This window comes from Carlito syrichta, unplaced genomic scaffold (assembly GCF_000164805.1).
Source record: "Carlito syrichta isolate Samal-C Ts95f unplaced genomic scaffold, Tarsius_syrichta-2.0.1 Scaffold269186, whole genome shotgun sequence".
Taxonomy (NCBI): Eukaryota; Metazoa; Chordata; class Mammalia; order Primates; family Tarsiidae; genus Carlito; species Carlito syrichta.
The window spans coordinates 5,232-25,210 of NW_007213282.1; the positions used below are offsets into that span (position 1 = coordinate 5,232).

The window sequence follows — 19,979 nt, forward strand, 5'->3', positions numbered from 1 at the left end:
CATGCCCAGCTAATTTTTTGATTTATTGTAGAGATGAGGTCTCGCCAAGTTGCCCAGGCGAGTCTTGAACCCGTGGGCTCAGGCAATTCACTGACCTCAGCCTCCCAAAGTGCTGGGATTACAGGCTGAGCCACCAAGCCTGGCGATCGTAATTCCTTTTTACCACTCTAGTTTTATTTCTGTGCTTTTGTTCCCCTCAAACAAACACTGTTATCATGCATTTTTTTTTTTTTTTTTTTTTTGAGAAAGCAGTTTATTAAGAAGACAAAAAAACTCCTAAGTGGGAGGGGACCTAAAAGAGGGTTGCCTATCATGTATTTTTTGAAGAACCAATCTATCTTTTCCTTCATTGTTTCTTGCTTTAATGCTTAGGAAGGCCAACTCTACTCCAGGGTTATGAAATTATATATTTATATTTTCTTCTACCTCTTTTATAGTTTCATCTTTTCACGTTTAATACCTTAATCCTTTTGGAATTTATTTTGGTGTATTTCATGAGATAAGGCACAAACCTTCTTTCCAAATAGTTAACCAGTTATCTCAGCATTATGTGAGTAAGATAACTGGTTAACTATTATATTATATTAAATGTGAGATAACTGTTTATCTAGTCTCTACTGCTTTGACATGCCAGATTCATGTATTGTTATTTGTTGCTTTTCCTTATTTTCTGTTTCACTGATCTGACCCTCTAAAATGTTCTTAAATTTTCTTAGCTATGTTTTACAGTATATTTTAACTATAGTTAATAAGTTCTCTGTCCTTATGCTTCTTTTTTGGTTTATATCTTACATGAACTTAAGGATTATTATTCTCAAATTTTTAAAAGAAATTGAAAATTTTAGTTTGAATTGCCTTAAATTTATAGGTTTGTTTGAAGGGGAACTGACGTCTTTGTTATAAGTTTTTGAAGTAACATATGTGTCTCATTTTTTTCTCCAAATTCTATCACATTCCTACATACTGTTTTTTCTCTTTATAAACATTGTGTATATACAAAGAAGTTTATTTCTGCAAATTTATTTTATTTTTATTGCTATGTGAAAGTATGATTTTTCTCTTTTTTTGCTAAATGCCTATAGGTAGTACTTAGGTGATACTGATTTTTGTATATTTAATTTTTAATAATTCATCCTCATGTACTCAAATTCAATTAATTTTTTAGTTGATTTTCTTGATTTTTTTTTGGTAAGGACTGAAAACAATGCTAAGTTTGTCTCTTCTGGGACAATACTCTTAAATTTCCATTTATTCTAATTTCAGATCTGAGATAATGATGGTGGCATATACAAATCACAAATTTACAACACATTCTCTTCATTACAGTAAATCAAATGAAATATCAGTATGTAACATAGTCACTACCTTTTTAACATAGTGTTTTTAGATTTAACAACTTTTTTGTGTATTTACTCTTAAAGAGTTTTTAAAATTATTTTCGATTCAAAGTTTAAATAGCTTTTTCATTCCTGAACTTAAATAGTATTTTTATTCCATATCTTGAATATAATTATTTTCAATATAGTCATTTTCTCTGTTATAAAATCTACTAGTATAATGTGTGTGCACTAATTAAATTTAATTACTTTAGATGATTCTTTCCCATAGTTCTTAAGGGCTATTCTTGTCAATCAGCACATAACCATTGAATGAACGCAGAGTGTTAATTGCAGAGAGCATGACTATGGGTATCCTTTATTTCCTCCCCCCACTGGAGAACATTTGAAAGATTATTTCAGCTCCTTCATAAAGATACCAGTAATTGACATGGCCAAGTGAATATTTAAACCTGGATGCACTTGCAGACTTGCAAATTGTTTTCCAAAATGCGATTTAATGATTTTTAAATATAAATGTAAGGTCTTTGAAATTATTGGTTTAAATGTTGGTGTAAAAAGGCTCAACTGTTTAAAAAAGGTTCAATAATAGTAGTAGCAGTAGGGTATTTTTGCTTTTTGATTGAAATAACTTTGTAATTTCAGTTTTGGAACCTGGCAATCTCTCTAATTCTGTGACTGTACACTTTGCCTGATCAACTTATGAATATGTGAATCAGATTATCATCATACCATCCAGGGTATTATCTTTGTGTATTATGAAAGTTGTAAGACCAAAGCTTAGACTTGTCAGTTCTCCTTTGATTTACAAAATGTTTTTTGTAGGGTTTATGCAACAGATTACATGTTATATCACCTGATTGCATCAGTAGTTTCTTCTGGTAGCCTAAGAGTTAAATTCATTATAAGATTTTCAGAGTGGTGAGTTATCAGATCCCATGCTTTGCCAGTTTGTGGTTACTAAAAGTGAAATTGGCTCTTTGCTTCTAGAGTTATGATGAAGGTAATTAGTATTTGTGTATAATAAATGAAATTTATACTTAAATGAAATAATTGCTTTTCCACACCTGAGTTTTTTACATTCATTAGTATTTGCTTAATTAAACATTTTAATTTTCATTATGATTGCAAGAGCTCTCACCATGTTAATAATTTCAGGAGTTTTGTAAACCTTTAGCATGTAAATTGTCTAAGGAGTCATGGAGGACTGTGTATATGTGAAAGAATAATTTTTAAAAATTTAAGGTTGTGTAATGTTTTATAATGTTCTCAAAGATCAAGTGGGTCTCGGTGATTTATTTTCTAGACTGTTCTGAAGGATCTGGAAAAGAGAAAAGCTGACTTAAATACCATCACTGAGAGTAGTGCTGCTCTCCAGAACTTGATTGAGGGTAGCGAACCTATTTTAGAAGAGAGGCTCTGTGTCCTCAATGCTGGATGGAGCCGAGTTCGCACCTGGACTGAGGACTGGTGCAACACCTTGATGGTACGTCTCAGGAAAAATTTAGTGATGAAATTGTCTCCTTTCCCTGAATTATTTTATAATGGATACAGCTTTGTTTAAATTCCATATCCTATTTTATGTGTGCCACAGTAATGTTTTACTTGTGAATTAATTTCACTAGACATTTTTTATTTGAAAAGATAATAACTAGATAGAATTTATAATGTTTCTGTTAAGGAATAAAATATTCATAATATAAGCCGGGCTCGGTGGCTCAGCCTGTAATCCCGCGCCTTTGGGAGGCTGAGGTGAGTGGATTGCCTGAGCCCGTGGGTTCGAGACCCGCCTGGGCAGGGAGACCTCATCTTTACAATAAATCAAAAAATCAGCCGGGCGTGGTAGCGCATGCCTGTAATTCTGGCTACTCGGAAGGCTGAGGCGGAAGGATCGCCAGAGCCCAGCAGGTCGAGGCTGCGGTGGCCGGGAGCGGCCACTGCACTCCAGTCTGGGCGACCGAGTGAGACTCCAACTCAAAAAAAAAAAAAAAAAAAAAATTCATAATATGCACAGAAATATGTACTTTAATATTTTAGTAAATATGCCTTGTTTTACTTAAATGATTTTATATTATACTCAATTTTAGCTACTATTATAAGCTATTTTTATATATACTCTTTATAATGTTTGAATAATGGTGTACTAGTTAAGAGCAAAGGTTCAAGCATCTGATGGCTGGTGTAAAAATTTTTACTACTAGCTTGGTGACATTGGCCAGATTGCTTAAATATTCTCTAAGCCTCAGTTTTCCCATCTGTAAGATGGGCATTATTAGTGTTTATACCTCATACAGCTTTTGTGATGATTATGTGACTTAAAACATGTAGTGCTATAATTGTATGTAAAACAAATAAGTTTAGATATTGTCATGATTTTGATAATTGTTAAATATTATTGTATGTTTGTCTTTGGTATAACCACTACTCTGTTAATTATCTCATGGAAATATTGACTATTTAATTTTTATAGGAGCTTTCTGTCTCTCTTATGCTAACAATGAATGTATGGAAACCCTCCCCTCCCCTGCTGTAGAAAGAATGGCTATTTATGTTATTTTTTTAAATTCTGGCATATCTGAGATAGGACTTTTATCAGATTCATAGAATTACTAGGCAATAAATAGAAACAGAGAAAAACTCACATTATTGTTCGTTTGAACATTTATTCAAATAAATTAGGATGTGTAGAGCAGTGAAGGTAATGACTTAGGTCTTGATCAATCACAGATTTATATCCAAGGTCTATGATTTATTATCTGTTTAACCTTAGCTAAATTACATGATGTTACTAAGTTTCAACTTCCATATATATAAAAAATGGGACTGGAAGTATATATCTAATAGAATTATTAAATATTCATTGTACTTGTGAATATGAAATTCTTGGCTCGTAATATGTTTATTAAGTATTTTGTATATTTCTTTTTGTTATGACTAGGTTTATTTCACATACTTATGGGCCTTTTTTATTCTTCAGTCTATACCTTCAAAGCAATATATTTCTAGTTTTATTAGAACATTTCATTTACCTGCTTGATGGGGCAGATAGGTTTAGTGCTTGTCCATTCTTACTTAGAATCCAGATCAATGTCAAGATTTTTCTTATATCATTTATTAGTTCACATTTTTTCAACTATTTTTTCATAGTATAGATTAATTAAAATTCTTAAGTTTTTTTCTAGTTTCCCCTATCCCATCAAGTATAGATCCTAAATGTTAATTTCATCGTAAGCCTTCCCCTACCCTACCCTTTTGGTCACATTCTAACTTCTTGCCTTCACTCAACAAATTTGTCCAGTTATCATCTGCTTACCTGTTGCTTCTGTTTTCATATCTATTCTGTCAAGCACATTTTATGTCCTGCTTCAGGAAATATCATTGAGGTCTGTGCCAGGTATAATATTAAGTGCTGGAGATGCTGAGGTGAAGAGTCACAGGCCCTGGCCTCTGAGCAGAGCATGCAGAATCTTATTCAATCCACATTTTAATCATTATTTTATATTATTACTTCCTTAAATGAGTTTTAAAAAATATCAACTTGTAATAAAAGAATGAGGAATAAGAGACAAACTTGAAATGGAATGGAATTGACAAAGAAATTTCTACCTTTTATTCTATTTCAAATTTGCTTGTACTGAGGTCTAAATCAAATAAATTTAAAAAGCACTTAACCATAGCTGTGCATTTTTAGGAATGAGATTTATTCACTGAAGAAGAGCTCTGCAAGAAGGTAAAAGCCCTGCTTTAAATTCAGCACACAAGTTGCTCTTTGAAGATCTTTTAAATCTCTTTTAAGGTTATTATCTTAAATATTTCATATGATGATGTAAGCATTTTATTAATTATTTTGTAGAACCATCAGAACCAGCTGGAAATATTTGATGGAAATGTGGCTCACATAAGTACCTGGCTTTATCAAGCTGAAGCTTTGTTGGATGAAATTGAAAAAAAACCAGCAAGTAAACAGGAAGAAATTGTGAAGGTATCAAATGTAGAGACATAAGTAACACTTTTGGGAGCAGACTGAGTTGTGTCCTGTTTTCTCTGTGGAACGAATGCTCTATGTTATGCACATGTCCTTCCTATACAGTAGATTTGTTAACATTTATTTTGGTGGGAGAAACAGATCTCCCGTGGGTCTTATGTGAACAGCTCTTAGGCTGGTTGATTGTGCTGAAATCTCTTTTGAGAATACCAGATTTTTATTTAAACTGCCTTTAATTCTGAAAAAGCATCACACTCATGTTTGGTTTTGACTTTTTCCATGAGATAATCTTGTGTTTTCTTATAATTAGCGTTTAATATCTGAGCTGGATGATGCCAGCCTCCAAGTTGAAAATGTCCGTGATCAAGCCATTATTTTGATGAATGCACGGGGAAGCTCAAGCAGGGAGCTCATAGAACCAAAATTAGCAGAGTTGAATAGGAACTTCGAAAAGGTATCTCAACATATCAAAAGTGCCAAAGTGAGTAATTATATTTTTACAGAAAACCATTTTTCCTGTGGACATGTATCTAAATGTTAAATAATATGTAATACATATATCACATTTTTAATTAAGATTGATTTAATCATTTTTCTTTGAATGGAGCATTGGTTCTTATTTACTTGTGATTGTGTATATGAAGGAAAGAAAACAAGAAATTAGTACTGAAGAATATAACCTAGCTGAGAAAAGTTTTCAAAGACTCGGTTGAAGGCTAGAATTGGATATGAAACAATGAAGCAAATTCTCAAGCTAGGCATGAATGTTAAACCCTCTATTTTATAGTCATAATTTGTATATGTGTTCATATAACACACACTATAAACTTGTTTTGTGTATTACATGTTGACAAATCTAAGTTACAGATAATTTCACAAATCCAAGTTACAGATAATTTCACAATTTAGACCTAATCTAGTAATGTACTACCCAATTTTATAAATTTAAAAAAGAACTTTATAAATTTAACTAAGAGACAAGGGTACCTGCATAATGAATATTTGCATACCTAACTCTCAATTATACCCCGCATCTTTAAAATAAAAAATTTTAAAGTTAAAAAAAATTAACTAAGAGGATAATAAATAAAAACTTTTCTTTAAATAGAGTATTTAGTATACCACTATAGTATGATTTTAATCTCTTTGTGAGTGTATCTTTTTCATTCTCTTTTTACCCTTGCTTTTTGAGGGGAAGAAAGGAAACATGTTATTATAGTGTTCTCAAGGCCTGTAACATACTGAGTACTCAGTACATGTTAAGGTGAAAAGATGAAAACATGTTGGCAGTTCTCTGGGAAAAAACCTATAGCTGACTTTGGGGTCATTCAAACCAGATATTAATTCTGACACAGGATTCTGAATTTTTAAGGATCTCAACTGTGTCTCTAGGATGGTATTTCTTTTAGTATTGAGTTAATTTAGCCTCTAGAGAGTTGTGTGTTGAAACTATTAAAGAAAGATCCTCTTTTTTGTAGTAAGTAAATATTGTCTAACCTTGCTTTAATTTGAAATAGTTGCTATAGTAGGCCAAATTATTTTTCATAGTCTATAAATATACTTAGGTTATTTACAACTTAAAGGAAACAAAATCCTGCTTTGGCTTTTATGTTTCTTAGCCCCGACCTTACTGCTTTACCTTTTGACCTAAGCTCATTTATTATTTTTAATAGTTCTGTTCTAGGGGAGATTTCCCTTGGTATTAAAAAAAATTCACAAAAGGTAGGGATGGAAGTGAGAGGAAGTAAAAAGAAACAAAATAACCACTATTCCCACAAAGATTCTCTGCAAATGTTACGGGATACATATCTATTCTTATTCATATGTATGTGATACTGGAATATCAAAATTTTAATATTGTTTTGTATTTTTTTACTTTGACATAATTTTTAATGGCTGTAGAGTATTCCATTATATTATGTTACAATTTCCTATAAGTTAATTTCCCACTGTTATTGTGCCTTTATTAATATTGTAATTGTTAAAAACCTTTTATGCTTATCTTTTTGCTCATCTCTCAATATGCCCTTAGGACCAATTCTAGATTAAAGTTCTTGAAGTTGTTGCAAAAGTTGTGTACATAAAGGCTGCTGAATAGATTTTCCAAATAACCCAACATACTTGTACTCATTTACACAACTATAACCAGGGTGTGAGAGTGCTGTTGTCCCCACTCTTAGCCAACACTGGATGTTATTTTTCTGCATTTAGTTTTATTGTTATATTTAGTTTCATTATGCAAAAATGAATTTTTTTCCACATAAAAATGTGGCGCTGAGAAATATGTATTTCTTTGGAGTTTGAGTATCAAAATCCAAGGGAACTTCAACAGGGGAAATATCACCTGGAGACATCCTGTGGGGTGTCCAGCACTGGGGACTGGGTTTTCGTTCTTCCTCTCTGTGGCTGTGACAGGCATGGCTTCTGCATTATGGCCTCATTCTGACTAGGCTCACAAGTGAATTCCAATTCTACTGCACAGCACTCCAGGCAGCCACGGTCATTTGCATACTACCTCATATCCCTGGCTAGAAAATGGGTAACTCAGAGAAGACCAAATTGGTAAATCCTTACCATGTGAATAAATGAAATGAAAGTCAATTCAAATAAATGCTGGTTCCTCTCTTGACACCCATCTCTCTGATTAATGATTGGAAGTCAAGTGAAGAATATATTTTCAGAAGGCTCTCTTCCATCTACAGGTGCTAATTGGTCAGGAACCATTATTGTACCAACATCTGGTTGCCACTGAAACATTTGAAGCTGGTGTGCCCTTGTCTGACTTGGAAAAATTAGAAAATGACTTAGAAAATATGTTAAATGTTGTGGAGAAACACTTGGAATCCAGTGGTGAAGATGAAAAGGTGCGTTCAAGGAGATTTTCAAATATATGGTGTTCTCATTTTTCCTCTGTTAATTATATCTTTACATCAATAATGTTTGTCCATATAATCTGCCAAACATGATGAAACAGATCCAAATGTGATTTTTCTGATGTGTGTCAATGTAAGATTTGCCAAGTGATTTATGTAATGTTTAAAAAAATAGACATATTTCTGGCTAAAGATAATTCTTTATGTTATATAACTTCTGCTAAACTTGCTTTGAGATATTTTAACTTCAATTATAAAGCGTTTCAAGAAAAACATAATTTTTTGGATCATTTAGATGAACATATCTTGACTTACACTATTCTTTGTAGGTTAACTCTCCTACGTGGGAACTGTCAGTAAGTGTGACCCAGCATTTTTCGTTTGAGTTAATTTTTTTCCCCTTTAAATATTCAGATGGATGAGGAGAGAGCCCAGATTGAAGAAGTTCTGCAAAGAGGAGAACAAATGTTACATCAACCTATGGAGGATAATGAAAAAGAAAAGATTCGTTTGCAGTTATTACTTTTGCATACAAGATACAACAAAATTAAGGTATTATGATGGGAGACTTTGTTGCATTTTAATAACCTACTCAGCTCTTGCTGTTCAGATATGGATGTTATGACACTGACGCTTTAAAACAAACCTGTTGGAATATTAGCTCTTCCTATCTAATATGTATGAATGGTTATGTTTGCTTTTTTTGATGGGGCAGGACTCAAAGAAAATTGAAATGTGAGACCTTAATCACTGCTCATCTCTTTTGGAGTTCTGATTAAGTGCTAAACCCAAAAGAGAACTATCAGATTCAGAAGTGACTTCCTCCTTCAATTCTGTATTTTATATGTGGAGGTCTTGTCCACGTGAAAAAAAAGGTCTAGTCTACACATAACTAAATTTGTGAAACTGATATAATATGATTTATGTTCTAAAATAAGATTTACTATCGGTTCCCATTTAAATGGCAATCTTACCAAGCTGCATTTTAAGTGTGCTGGTGTTCCCCAGGGATCTGTTTTTTGGTAATTCCATCTAGAACTGGTTTCATTTAATGATGCTGCAATCTGAGTAGATTCCAGTCTCATGGCTTGCTGCCTATTGGATGTCTCTATCTGTATAATGCAGCCTTGTGATAGGTTAAACTGAATTTGCTGTCTCCATCCCCCTCTACCTGAATTTCTTACTTTATTTCCTATTAATTATCACGTGCTGCACTTTGGTCAATGACAGACTGCATATATGATGGTGGTCCCATAGGATTACAATACCATATTTTTACCATACATTTTCTTTGTTTAGATACACAAAAACTTAACCATTGAGTTATAGTTGCCTATGGTATTCAGTACAGCAACATGCTGCCCAGGTTTGTAGCCTAGGTGTGTAGTAGGTTTGTAGTAGGCTACATTTAGATCTGTGTAAGTACACTCTATGAAGTTCGCACAACAATGAAATCATCTAACAATGCATTTCTCAGAACGTATTCCCGTCTTTAAGTGATACGTGACTGTACTTTAAAAACTAGCCATTCTCTCAAGGTAGAAACCTCAACCTCATTCTTAACTTTTTCTTGTTCCTCACATAACTTGTTCCTCACTCCACATGGAGCAGGAATCAAAATCATCATCCAAATGAAGCAAGATACGGGTCTGAACCTGAAGTTAAATATAGTTCTATCAGTTGCTTGTTTTATGACAGTTAGGAAGTAACTTAACTTCTCTTAGTTCATTCTGCTTTTCCTAATTCAGATTTAGGATTTTCTCCTGAGTTATTGCCGTATGTCCCAGCCCCATTTTCTGATATCCAGTTTTTCTTACCCTTATACCTCCTCCATATCTTCCTCAGAGTTATCCTCTCCATCCCCCAATCATGGCTGATCATGTCATCCCTTCAGCTAAGAAGCTGTTCAGGAAAATACTGCAAAATACAGAAAAAGATTAAGCGCAAGGTTTGCTAATATAGCGATATACCAAGGCTTCAGCCCAGCCCCTGGCCTCCTCTTCTTTGATTTGCTGACACTTCCCATGTAATAGAGCTACACTGGTTTTCTTTTTTTTTTTCTTTTAAATAACTTAATTTTATTATGAAGATGTGCAGTACAAGTCAGGATTAGGTACATAAGTGGTCTACATGCAGGTGAAATTTGGGCCTCCAGCTGGACCTCACTTCTCCTAGTTTAGGACCAGGTATCCTTTGTGTTATATGTTCTTCTTCCCCCCACTGCTTTTCTTTACATTTTCCTAAGCACCCCGTATGCCTTAGTACCTCTGGTATCTTACTAATTTTATTCCCATTCCTGGGAGTAGGTTTTGTCTTTTCATCTCACCTGAAAAATGCATTGTCTTTTAAGACTCAGCTCCATTTTTATTTCTAACATCTATCAGATTATATTATAGTTCTTTGCCTTATTGTTACCTTTTAAAGTATCTTTCTTCCCTAGTATGTGTTGGAGGGTTCAGACCATATCTTCTTTATCTTTGAGTCCCAAATCAAAAATTATTACTGGCACAAAATGGGAATAATATTTAGACTTTTAATATATAAATTAATTTGTTTTTCAAAATAATAACACATACTAAGCAGGCTCATTTTATTTTGGTTTCACTAGCATTAGTAAACCAAATATGACATGTAATTCCTCAGATAGTTCTCAAACAGATATTTTTCTTAATTGTAAATATTAGAATCTCTTGGGGAGCTTTAATAAAAATAGCAATGCTCAAAGCTAACATTCAAACCAATTAAATTAGATTCTCTCAGGTTGGACCTACATGTAGGCATTTAAAAAACAAAACAAAACAAAACAAAAAACTTTGTAGATGATTCTTTTCTTCTTCTTTTTTTTTTTTTAAGGGAATATGTCTCCCGTTATTGCCTAGCTTGGTGTCATACCATCATACTCCTAGGCTTAAGCAATCCTCTCGTCTCGGTATCCCAAAGTGCTGGAATTATAGGCATAATCCTGTAGATGATTTTAATATGGAGTCAGGATTGAGACCTACCAGTTTGCCAGATTCATTTTCTTATTCAAAATATATGTTAAGTGATCTCTTGCCATTTGTTTTCTAGGATATTATAGTATATTCTCATTTGTTTTTAAATATGTATGAGCTAATTAGAGAATATAGATATTAACTATGTCATATATGCAATAAAATATTGTCTTGTTAGTATTTATCATCTACTTATTTTGACTTTAATATGCAACCATTTAAAATTTTTGTTTAGCCACATATGACTATGTTTTTCCACAGTAATTCTTTTTGTGTGTGTGTGTATGTGCCTGTTTCTGAATTCTGAAAAATTCTTATCCTCCAGTGAGTTGATGAATTTTTAATTCTGTTTAGTTCCAGGTTTTTCCTATAGTTAGATAAAAACAAAACTTAGAAAATTTTATAAAATATACATTTAAAATAAATTCTTTAATCTATCTGGACTTTACTTTGCCATATGACATGAGCTACATCATGTAACAGTGTCTCATTTCTGTAGTGGCCTATAGTGTACTTGTGTTTTTTCTGTGTCCTAGGAGAATTCTTTAATAATAAAATTATCCAGAAGTAAAGTCTGGTCAGATCGAGGACACTATTTTTTTTCATAGGGCATTTTGATTGATCGTTCTTTGGGGGAATAAAAAAATCTATTTTGGGAAAATAGAAAGCACATGTTTAAATTTTGAATTGCCTTGTGGCTTCTGCAAGCATATGAAGGCTCAGAGAAATCATGGATTGTCTTTATAGTTCAAATAGAAAGAGACAGTCTTAAAGAATATGAGTAGTTTTTAACTTGGAACTTTATACTACCTATTGGCCTCCCCTGTTTGCCTATAGCCTCAGGTGCATGTGGCTTTACAGAATGACACTCTGTAACATGACTGAAGAAGCAACATGGAACTTCTCATCTTGTAGTAGTTGCTGAAGTATAAAAATGGCTCTTACCAATTATCCAACGGAGCAGATTTTTTTTAAAAAGGCATATGATTTCCAGTGATGCTAAATGAGGAAAGTACTACAGAGTTAAATGTCCTACAAGCACAGTTAATTAGTTGAATATCTAGAGCCTTTTTTGGTCTCGGAGAATCAGATGACCTTTCAGCAAAGTCCTGGCTAATACAAAGGAAGCCAAGCAGGAAAATGGGTCCCAGTTTCTTAATGTTATTCATTTAACAAGGTTACTCAATCTGTAAATAGTTTCACTGGATCATTTTCTTTTTCCTCAAAGGTAACAGGAGGAGCAATTAAGTCTTATTTAAGATCTTCCCCCATAATTGGGCCATTTGAAATGAAAATCTGAAAAGATTATTTTTAATTTTATTTTCTTTTTTAAAAATTTCTTTTACTGAAAATTGGTTCCTAGGTAGACACATTATTTCAGCATTCCTTTATTTTTCCTAAAAAATGGAATTTGCTTTCCTAGACATATGAATAAATATCTTGAAATGCTTTTTGACTAAAATTTGAACATGTGGTATTAGGGTAATAAAATTAATATTAAAGACAAGTTTAATGAATTCTGTTGATGAAATCAGGAAATCTGCTGGCCTGCTTCGAACCTAGCTATCTAGGACAACCCATCAATTGGAGAAAGCCATAGTTTAACAAATTCTGGGAGGCAATAAATACAGATGTCTAGGTTCAACACCATGTTATTGACTCGATGCTTTTGGTTATGAGTCTTGGTTTCATTTAGGGGTTGTAACCATTTTCAGGATCACCAACTGAATGAACATGTATTTGTAGTGGACAGCATTTATTAAATTGCAGCCATCGAGGAGTAAAGGGCTCGAACTCCTGAAAGCCTGGTGGTCCATCCCAGAGAGTACTTTATTGTTTAGAAAGCTCTGAATAGAAGATCCAGAACACCTATATTTGGGCAAATGAGTAGTCCATAGAGCCTCAGGTCTGTTTGAAATTAGCATTTAAGGACCTATTGTCTCATGCAGGATGTTCATGCTCTGTAATATTCTTCTCAAAGGTGAAGATTATATGCTGAATTACCTGGATATCATTTTTATCAAAACCCCATTTTATTTCTTGTGTTATGTTGTGGAAATATGTTTAACTTATTAAATTTTGAACTATGAAGCCCAGAGTGTTTAAACTGTGATATTTTAAAAAGGATAAAATAATGGTATTAAAATGTTTTATTTCATACTTTATGATTGGCAGTATATTTTCACTCCCTCAACAATTCAGGAAAGGAGCTGTTACGTTTCCTGTTGCTAAAAGAGTTTGGATGACATAGGTCTTAAAGAAAAGCCTTTCATATCGTAATGTATTTATGCTGTTTAACAGCAGGCTGCAGATGAAAATTAGAATGAAGAGTTTCTGCAGCAAGGCAGGTTTAAAATATAAAACATTAACACTCAGTGTTTTTTTTTTTGACCCATGGTATTGAATTCCTTCACACAGTTGTCTTGAATTTTTTTCAATTTGTTATTACTCATTGTGGGAATATTTTAAGATATATGCATTATTATTTTTTAAATGTTTTTGTAGGCAATCCCGATTCAACAGAGGAAAACAGGTCAACTTGCTTCTGGAATTAGAACATCACTTCTTCCCACAGATTATCTGGTTGAAATTAACAAAATTTTACTTTCCATGGATGATGTTGAATTATCGCTTAATATTCCAGAGCTAAACACAGCTGTCTATGAAGATATCTCTTTTCAAGAAGACTCTCTGAGGGTAAACCTCCAGGCACTGCATTTGAATGACTGCAGTTAATATAGAAATAAAGCAAGAATTTGTTTCTTTGCCTACTTAGATAGGCTATATCTTTTAAAATTTTTATTTGAGATTCAAGGGGTAATGTGCATGTTTGTTACATAGGTATATTGTGTGATGTTGAGGTTTGGGCTTCTATCATGCTTGCCCAGCCAGGTGGTGAGCATGGTACCTGATGGGTGGCTTATCAGCCCCAACCCCCAATCCCCCCTGCCTTAGTATATATACAGCATAGAATACTATATAGCTATAAAAAAAGATGAAAATCATGTTTTTGCTGCAACATGCATGCAGCTGGAGGCCATCATTCTAAGTGAATTATGATAGACAGATAACTGAATATCTCGTGTTCCCACTAAAAAATGAGAGCTAAACACTGGGTACACATAGACATAGAGATAGGAACAACAGGCACTGAGGGTTGCTAAAGGTCTATACCTTTTAAAGTTTGTGCCAAGGAGTTAGTATTAATGTATGAATAATACCCTTTCTATGGTTTTCAAATCAAATATCAAACATTTTTATTTTTAAAAATGTAGGTTTGGATTTTTAAGTGTGCATAGTTATTATTTGCGATTTCAGAACCTTTTAAAAAATAATCAGGGACTGTATTCCTGTCTTATGAGCTTGATTGTCAATTGGTATTAAATGATGGCATTTATCAGTCTATCTATAATGATTTAAGATTGGCCAACTGTTGAGGTGTGGAATGGCATCTTGATTATAAGTTAATTAAACTGTTATATTCTATCAAGGCATTTTTGTATAATTTCATTATATTTATATATAAAATTAAAATTACTGACAGATTTATAGACTCAAGAGCTCATTTTTGTCATTTGAATTAGCATTATTAGATATTTGAAAATATAAATAATTCCAGCTTCAAACCCTTCATTACCTTTAGAGAATGTTATTAAAGCTTTCATATGTCATGTACAAATGCCACTTTTGTGAGGAATTTTTTTTTCTGCCATTAGTGTATAATGTAGTATTTCTCACACTTTGGCCAATATGGGGTATTATTTTTTTAAAAAAAGTTTCCAGTTTTCATGAGCAACCATTATTATGCCTCATTATTATTTTAAATGAGTGTTATTTATCATAAATTTTTGGTCATAAGTGATTTTCTTTTTTTTAATACTTTGTTGGATTTTGTTAAAGCTTGACAATATATTTTTAGAATATTAAAGACCAACTGGACAAACTTGGAGAGCAGATTGCAGTCATTCATGAAAAGCAACCAGATGTTATCCTTGAAGCCTCTGGACCTGAAGCCATTCAGATCAGGGATACACTTACTCAGTTGAATGCAAAGTGGGACAGAATTAATAGAATGTACAATGATCGGAAAGGGTATGTATAAATGAAATTTAATTTTTAAACCATGCCTATAAGTTCATGGGCCATGGGAAGGGTCATGTGTACGAGATTAATGAGAATATGTTTCATACCCTTGTCATAATGTGTCCTGTTTAGTAAATTGTGATGAATATAGTTCCTTAAAGAAAGAGAAAACTGACTACATGTAGATGATCATTTACAACATAATGTCTTAAAATATATGGAAACACTTCTAACTTTTAACATCTAAATAGTGTCTATTTTTTAAAAAGTTAGAAAGGATTTTCTTAATGTTTACTTTCTTCACACACTTAGTGAGTGAAGACAGAGATAGCTACAGATAATTAGAACCCATATATAACCCCAGACCCTTTGTTTAAAAGAATGTTTTTGAGTCTTCTTACTAGATTTTGGCCAGCCCTATTAATAGGTAGAAATAAAAACAGAAGATTTTGCCAGTAGCTGTGAAGGTGATGAAAAGCCAAATACAATGTGAAATAACTCAATATAAAGTTCTGTATGAGAGGAAGAGTGACACAAAATAATACTTTGAATAACTTGAGACAAACATACAGAAATGAGGCACCACATGCTTCATCATTTTTCTCTTTAAGCTTATATATGTCATGTAACTAACCAATCCTTGAAAAGATAGCTTTTTAATAATAGCCTTTGGCATATTCCTTTGTATAGATTTAAAAAATTATCTCTTTGTACATTTAAAGAATATCCCTTTACATACAGTTTTATCCATACTTACATTTCATCAGGCTTGATCATTAGATGAAGGCGAATTTCTTTGAAAAATAATGATATTTTAAGGCTCTGGATTATATTTTGAAATCGGTTACTATACCCCTGTGAAAGTATTTTTAAAAGTGTCTTTCTTTTGGAACATTTGGCAGGTATTTTATTGTTTTTAAAAAATGTTCGTCAATTTTACAATGAGAGCTTGCATCTCAATTTTGTTTTCATGTCTTTGATTATCAGTGAGATTTGAATGTTCTTACCTATCCTTATTGGCCCCTGTACTGCTCATTTTTCTATCATGGTATTACTATTTATTTTAAAAAGCTTTTTTCTATGTTGAGGATATTAGTCATTTATTCTATTTATTTGTTGCTTAATTATCACAGCTTTTCATGTGCCCTTTAATTTTGTTAATGGTGTTTTTGATATGTAGAAAATTTAATTGTATATAATTATATCTTATAGTCTTTTTATGGTTTCATTTATTGCTCATATGCATGTTAACTTTTCACTGTGAGATTGTGTGTACATTTCAACTGCAATTTTTTAGTTTTTTGACTGAAAATTTACATTTAGAAGTCAATTGTATCTGAAGTTTAGTTTGATGTGTATTATGTAAGTCCGTAGCTCAGTGGTTCTACACACCAACTTAACACAACTTCTGTATAACTGCCTCAGTAGAAAAAGTAGAGTGCTACATCCTCACTTTTTAAACACTCTTCAAGCTAATTTTTTAGTGCAGCCTGAGCTAGGAAATAGTGATTAGCTTTATTTTACTTCATCTTTGAAAAATGGACAGCCAGCCGGGCTTGGTGGTTCAGCCTGTAATCCCGTGCTTTGGGAGGCTGAGGTGAGTGGATTGCCTGAGCCCGTGGGTTCGAGACCTGCCTGGGCAACTTGGCAAGACCTCATCTCTACAATAAATCAAAAATTAGCTGGGCGTGGTAGCGCGCGCGCCTGTAATTCCAGCTACTTGGAAGGCTGAGGTGGAAGGATCACCGGAGCCCAGCAGGTCGAGGCTGTGGTGGCCAGGAGCGGCCACTGCACTCCAGTCTGGGTGACAGAGTGAGACTCCAACTCAAAAAAAAAAAAAAAAGAGAAAAATGGACAGCCAATGTTTTCAGTATTTTTTATTAAATAATTTTATCCCTTTCTAATTGGTTGGTAATACTTCCTTTATAGTAACTTTAAATTTCTATTTCATATTTGTTTAATTTTGCTAATTCTGCCTGTTGTACCATTAGTTTTTAACTAATATAATATTTCCATTTCAAAGTATTACATACTTTTTTCATCCAGTGTAGTGAAATTTTTCCAGTTATTATAACTTTAAAATTAATATTCATTTTTAATATTTGTTCTTTCAGTAAGATTTTAGTCATTTCAATCAATATGTGGAACAATGATCAGTTTGAAATGCAGTCTTTCTTTTATCATTTGGTTCCTTTTTTGTGTTTCAGTAAAACTTTGAGGGATTATTTAAATCTTTCTCATCAAGACTATTACTTAGAGTTGTGTGGTTTTCTTGTAGTTTGTGTATGGTACCTTTCTTCTGCACCTATGCATATGTGTTTATGTGTACATGTGTATTTGGGTATAAAATTGACTTTCTTGGCTTTTTTCACTATATTGATATACTATTTGTGAATAATGATAACTTTTCCTTTTCAGTTGTCTTATTTGCATATATGCACCTGGCCAATGTAGAACTTCAAGAACCATGTTGATTAGTAATGTTGATTGCAGACATACATGCCATTTTCTTCATTAAAAAAAGTCACTTTCAGAAAGTAGTTTGTTCCATGGGGATTTTCAAAAAGTTAAGCACAAACCTGTCTTCTCTTGTGTTAGAAAGTCTTGTCTGTATCTTTTATTTTGATTATTTTGTTTTCTTTGATTCCTTGGCCATCTTATTTATTTATCCCAACACTTGGATATTAATTGATTATATTTTTATCCTTATTCCTAATTTTTGCTTTGTTTTTCTCTTTCTACTGTGGTAAGCTGTCCTAAAATGTTTATTTTTCTCCCTTCCTGTTTAACTGCCTTTCACAAGTAATGAGTGAGAGTTCCTTTCTCTTGTCCTGTTCTTTTAATCAAACACCAAGGCAATGGCATATGTCCTGTGCAGTGTTTCTGTTCTTAGCAGTGATCACACCAGAGTGACCATCAAGGTCATTTGTCTATATCAGATTTCTGGGCTGTTTTGTCTATCATATTTTTCAAGATCATTGTTGGCCTATAGTAAACATGAGATAAATACTATGAAAATAATACGGATCTTTGTTCTTTGGGTACTCTCTTATGTCTACTCCGCGGTAGTTAGTGTCATTAGTGCTCATATTTTTTCAATAAGTAACTTCTAGAACCATCTGGAAGTAACTTCTAGAACCATCTAGGTAACAAATGGGCTTGCATTTTATCTGATATATTTCCTCCCTTTCTTCAGGCGAGGTATTTCTTTCTTCTTGTCTTGGATCCTTGAGTCTTTTTATGTCTTCTCTCCTAAGAATTTCTACTCAAGTATTTATCCTCTTTATGTTCTTTGGTGGTTTTCACTGCTCTGTCGACAAAGTCCAGACTTCTCATCTTAAAAACATTTTTAACAGTGTTCTCCAGTGCTCTAATTTCTAACATCTTTTACAAATTGTTCTAAAAATGTTTTCTTGACACATTTCACACAACTTGATTAAAATTTTCTTTGATTTTTTCAACTTCTCTTTCTTGTTTTTGCTCAGAATTTCATCTTTTACCAGCATTAGTTTTCTTCTTAATTTTCTCAGTCATTGTTTTTACATCATTAAAAAGTTCCATTTCATGCTTTCTATAGGGTTCCATTTCATCCTTTCTCTCAGTAAACTTTGCCTATTCACTTACCTATCCATCCAATTATTAATGCACCATTTTTTGTCAAGTACTTATTGATTGTTAATGCAAGGTACATGTAGCCACATTTAAGTAGTTATTAAGGATTATAAGACAACTGTACTATATAGATGCAGTCTCTTTTTTAGGGTTGGCCTATAGTAGAAAAAAATAAACAGACAATTATTAGAAAGTGCATAGTGCTATCATGGGTACAATACAGGAGGCCATGTTAAGGACCCTGAGAGATCTGGGAAGGCTTTTTGGAGATTGTGATGTTAGCCAGGTAATGGAATAGAGGAACCGCAGCATTGCAATAAGGTCATAGATGGGAGAAAGTGTGATGCTTTTGAGGAGATGAAAATAGTTCAGTAGAGCTAGAATGCATAGTAGTGAGATGAAACCAGAAGGGCCTAAAGGGGCCATATAAGAAGGACATGTGTGTGTCAGGTTAAGCAGTTTGTATTTGACTCTGAGAAAAATGGGAACCATTGCAGTATTTTAGCAAGGGAATGACAGTTTGCAAGTTGCAGAATGGATTGGTGGAGGGCAAGACTGAAAGCTAGCCACATGATGATAGCTTGATTAGTGAAGTAGCTGTGAAAGTGGAGGCTAAGGGGAAATTTTGAGCATTACATGATTGAGTCAGTAGAATGTAGTGATTAATAGGATGTTGGAGTAAGGAATAGGGAGGAGTAAAACACGACTTAAGGACTTTGACTTGAGGACCCAAGTGGGTAATGGTTCCATTCTTGGCGACAGAGAACATAGGTAGTGAGGTGAGTTTGTACAGAAGATAACAAGGCCAGTTGGAATACTGGAAATAGGAATTTTTTTTTCCTGGTTCAAATCTAAACAAAGGATGGGAAAGATCAACAGCATTTCAGATTTGGAAATTGTGATTGTTATGTAGTTATTGCATATTTTTACAAGTGAAGGTCATTTTAATATCGTCTCACAGTGTTTTGTTTGAAATGCTATTTTTGTCATGCCTAATAGAATGTTGCTTTCTGGTGGGCAACAAACAAATATTAACTAAATTTTTTTTTTTTTTGAGTTGGAGTCTCACTCTGTCACCCAGACTGGAATGCAGTGG

The 19,979-nt window shown here is 33.2% G+C and overlaps 1 protein-coding gene across 1 annotated transcript in view; it reads left to right on the top strand.

Annotated features, from left to right (window-relative positions):
• Positions 1-19,979, top strand: part of LOC103254083 (utrophin-like) — a gene marked incomplete at both ends in the record, with an annotated part of 282,458 nt that overhangs the window by 2,461 nt on the left and 260,018 nt on the right. The window contains 7 exon segments of the mRNA XM_008052243.1: positions 2,644-2,823; positions 5,191-5,319; positions 5,633-5,803; positions 8,025-8,186; positions 8,610-8,747; positions 13,694-13,885; positions 15,108-15,280. Of these exon segments, the coding sequence (XP_008050434.1) occupies positions 2,644-2,823; positions 5,191-5,319; positions 5,633-5,803; positions 8,025-8,186; positions 8,610-8,747; positions 13,694-13,885; positions 15,108-15,280 (1,145 nt within the window).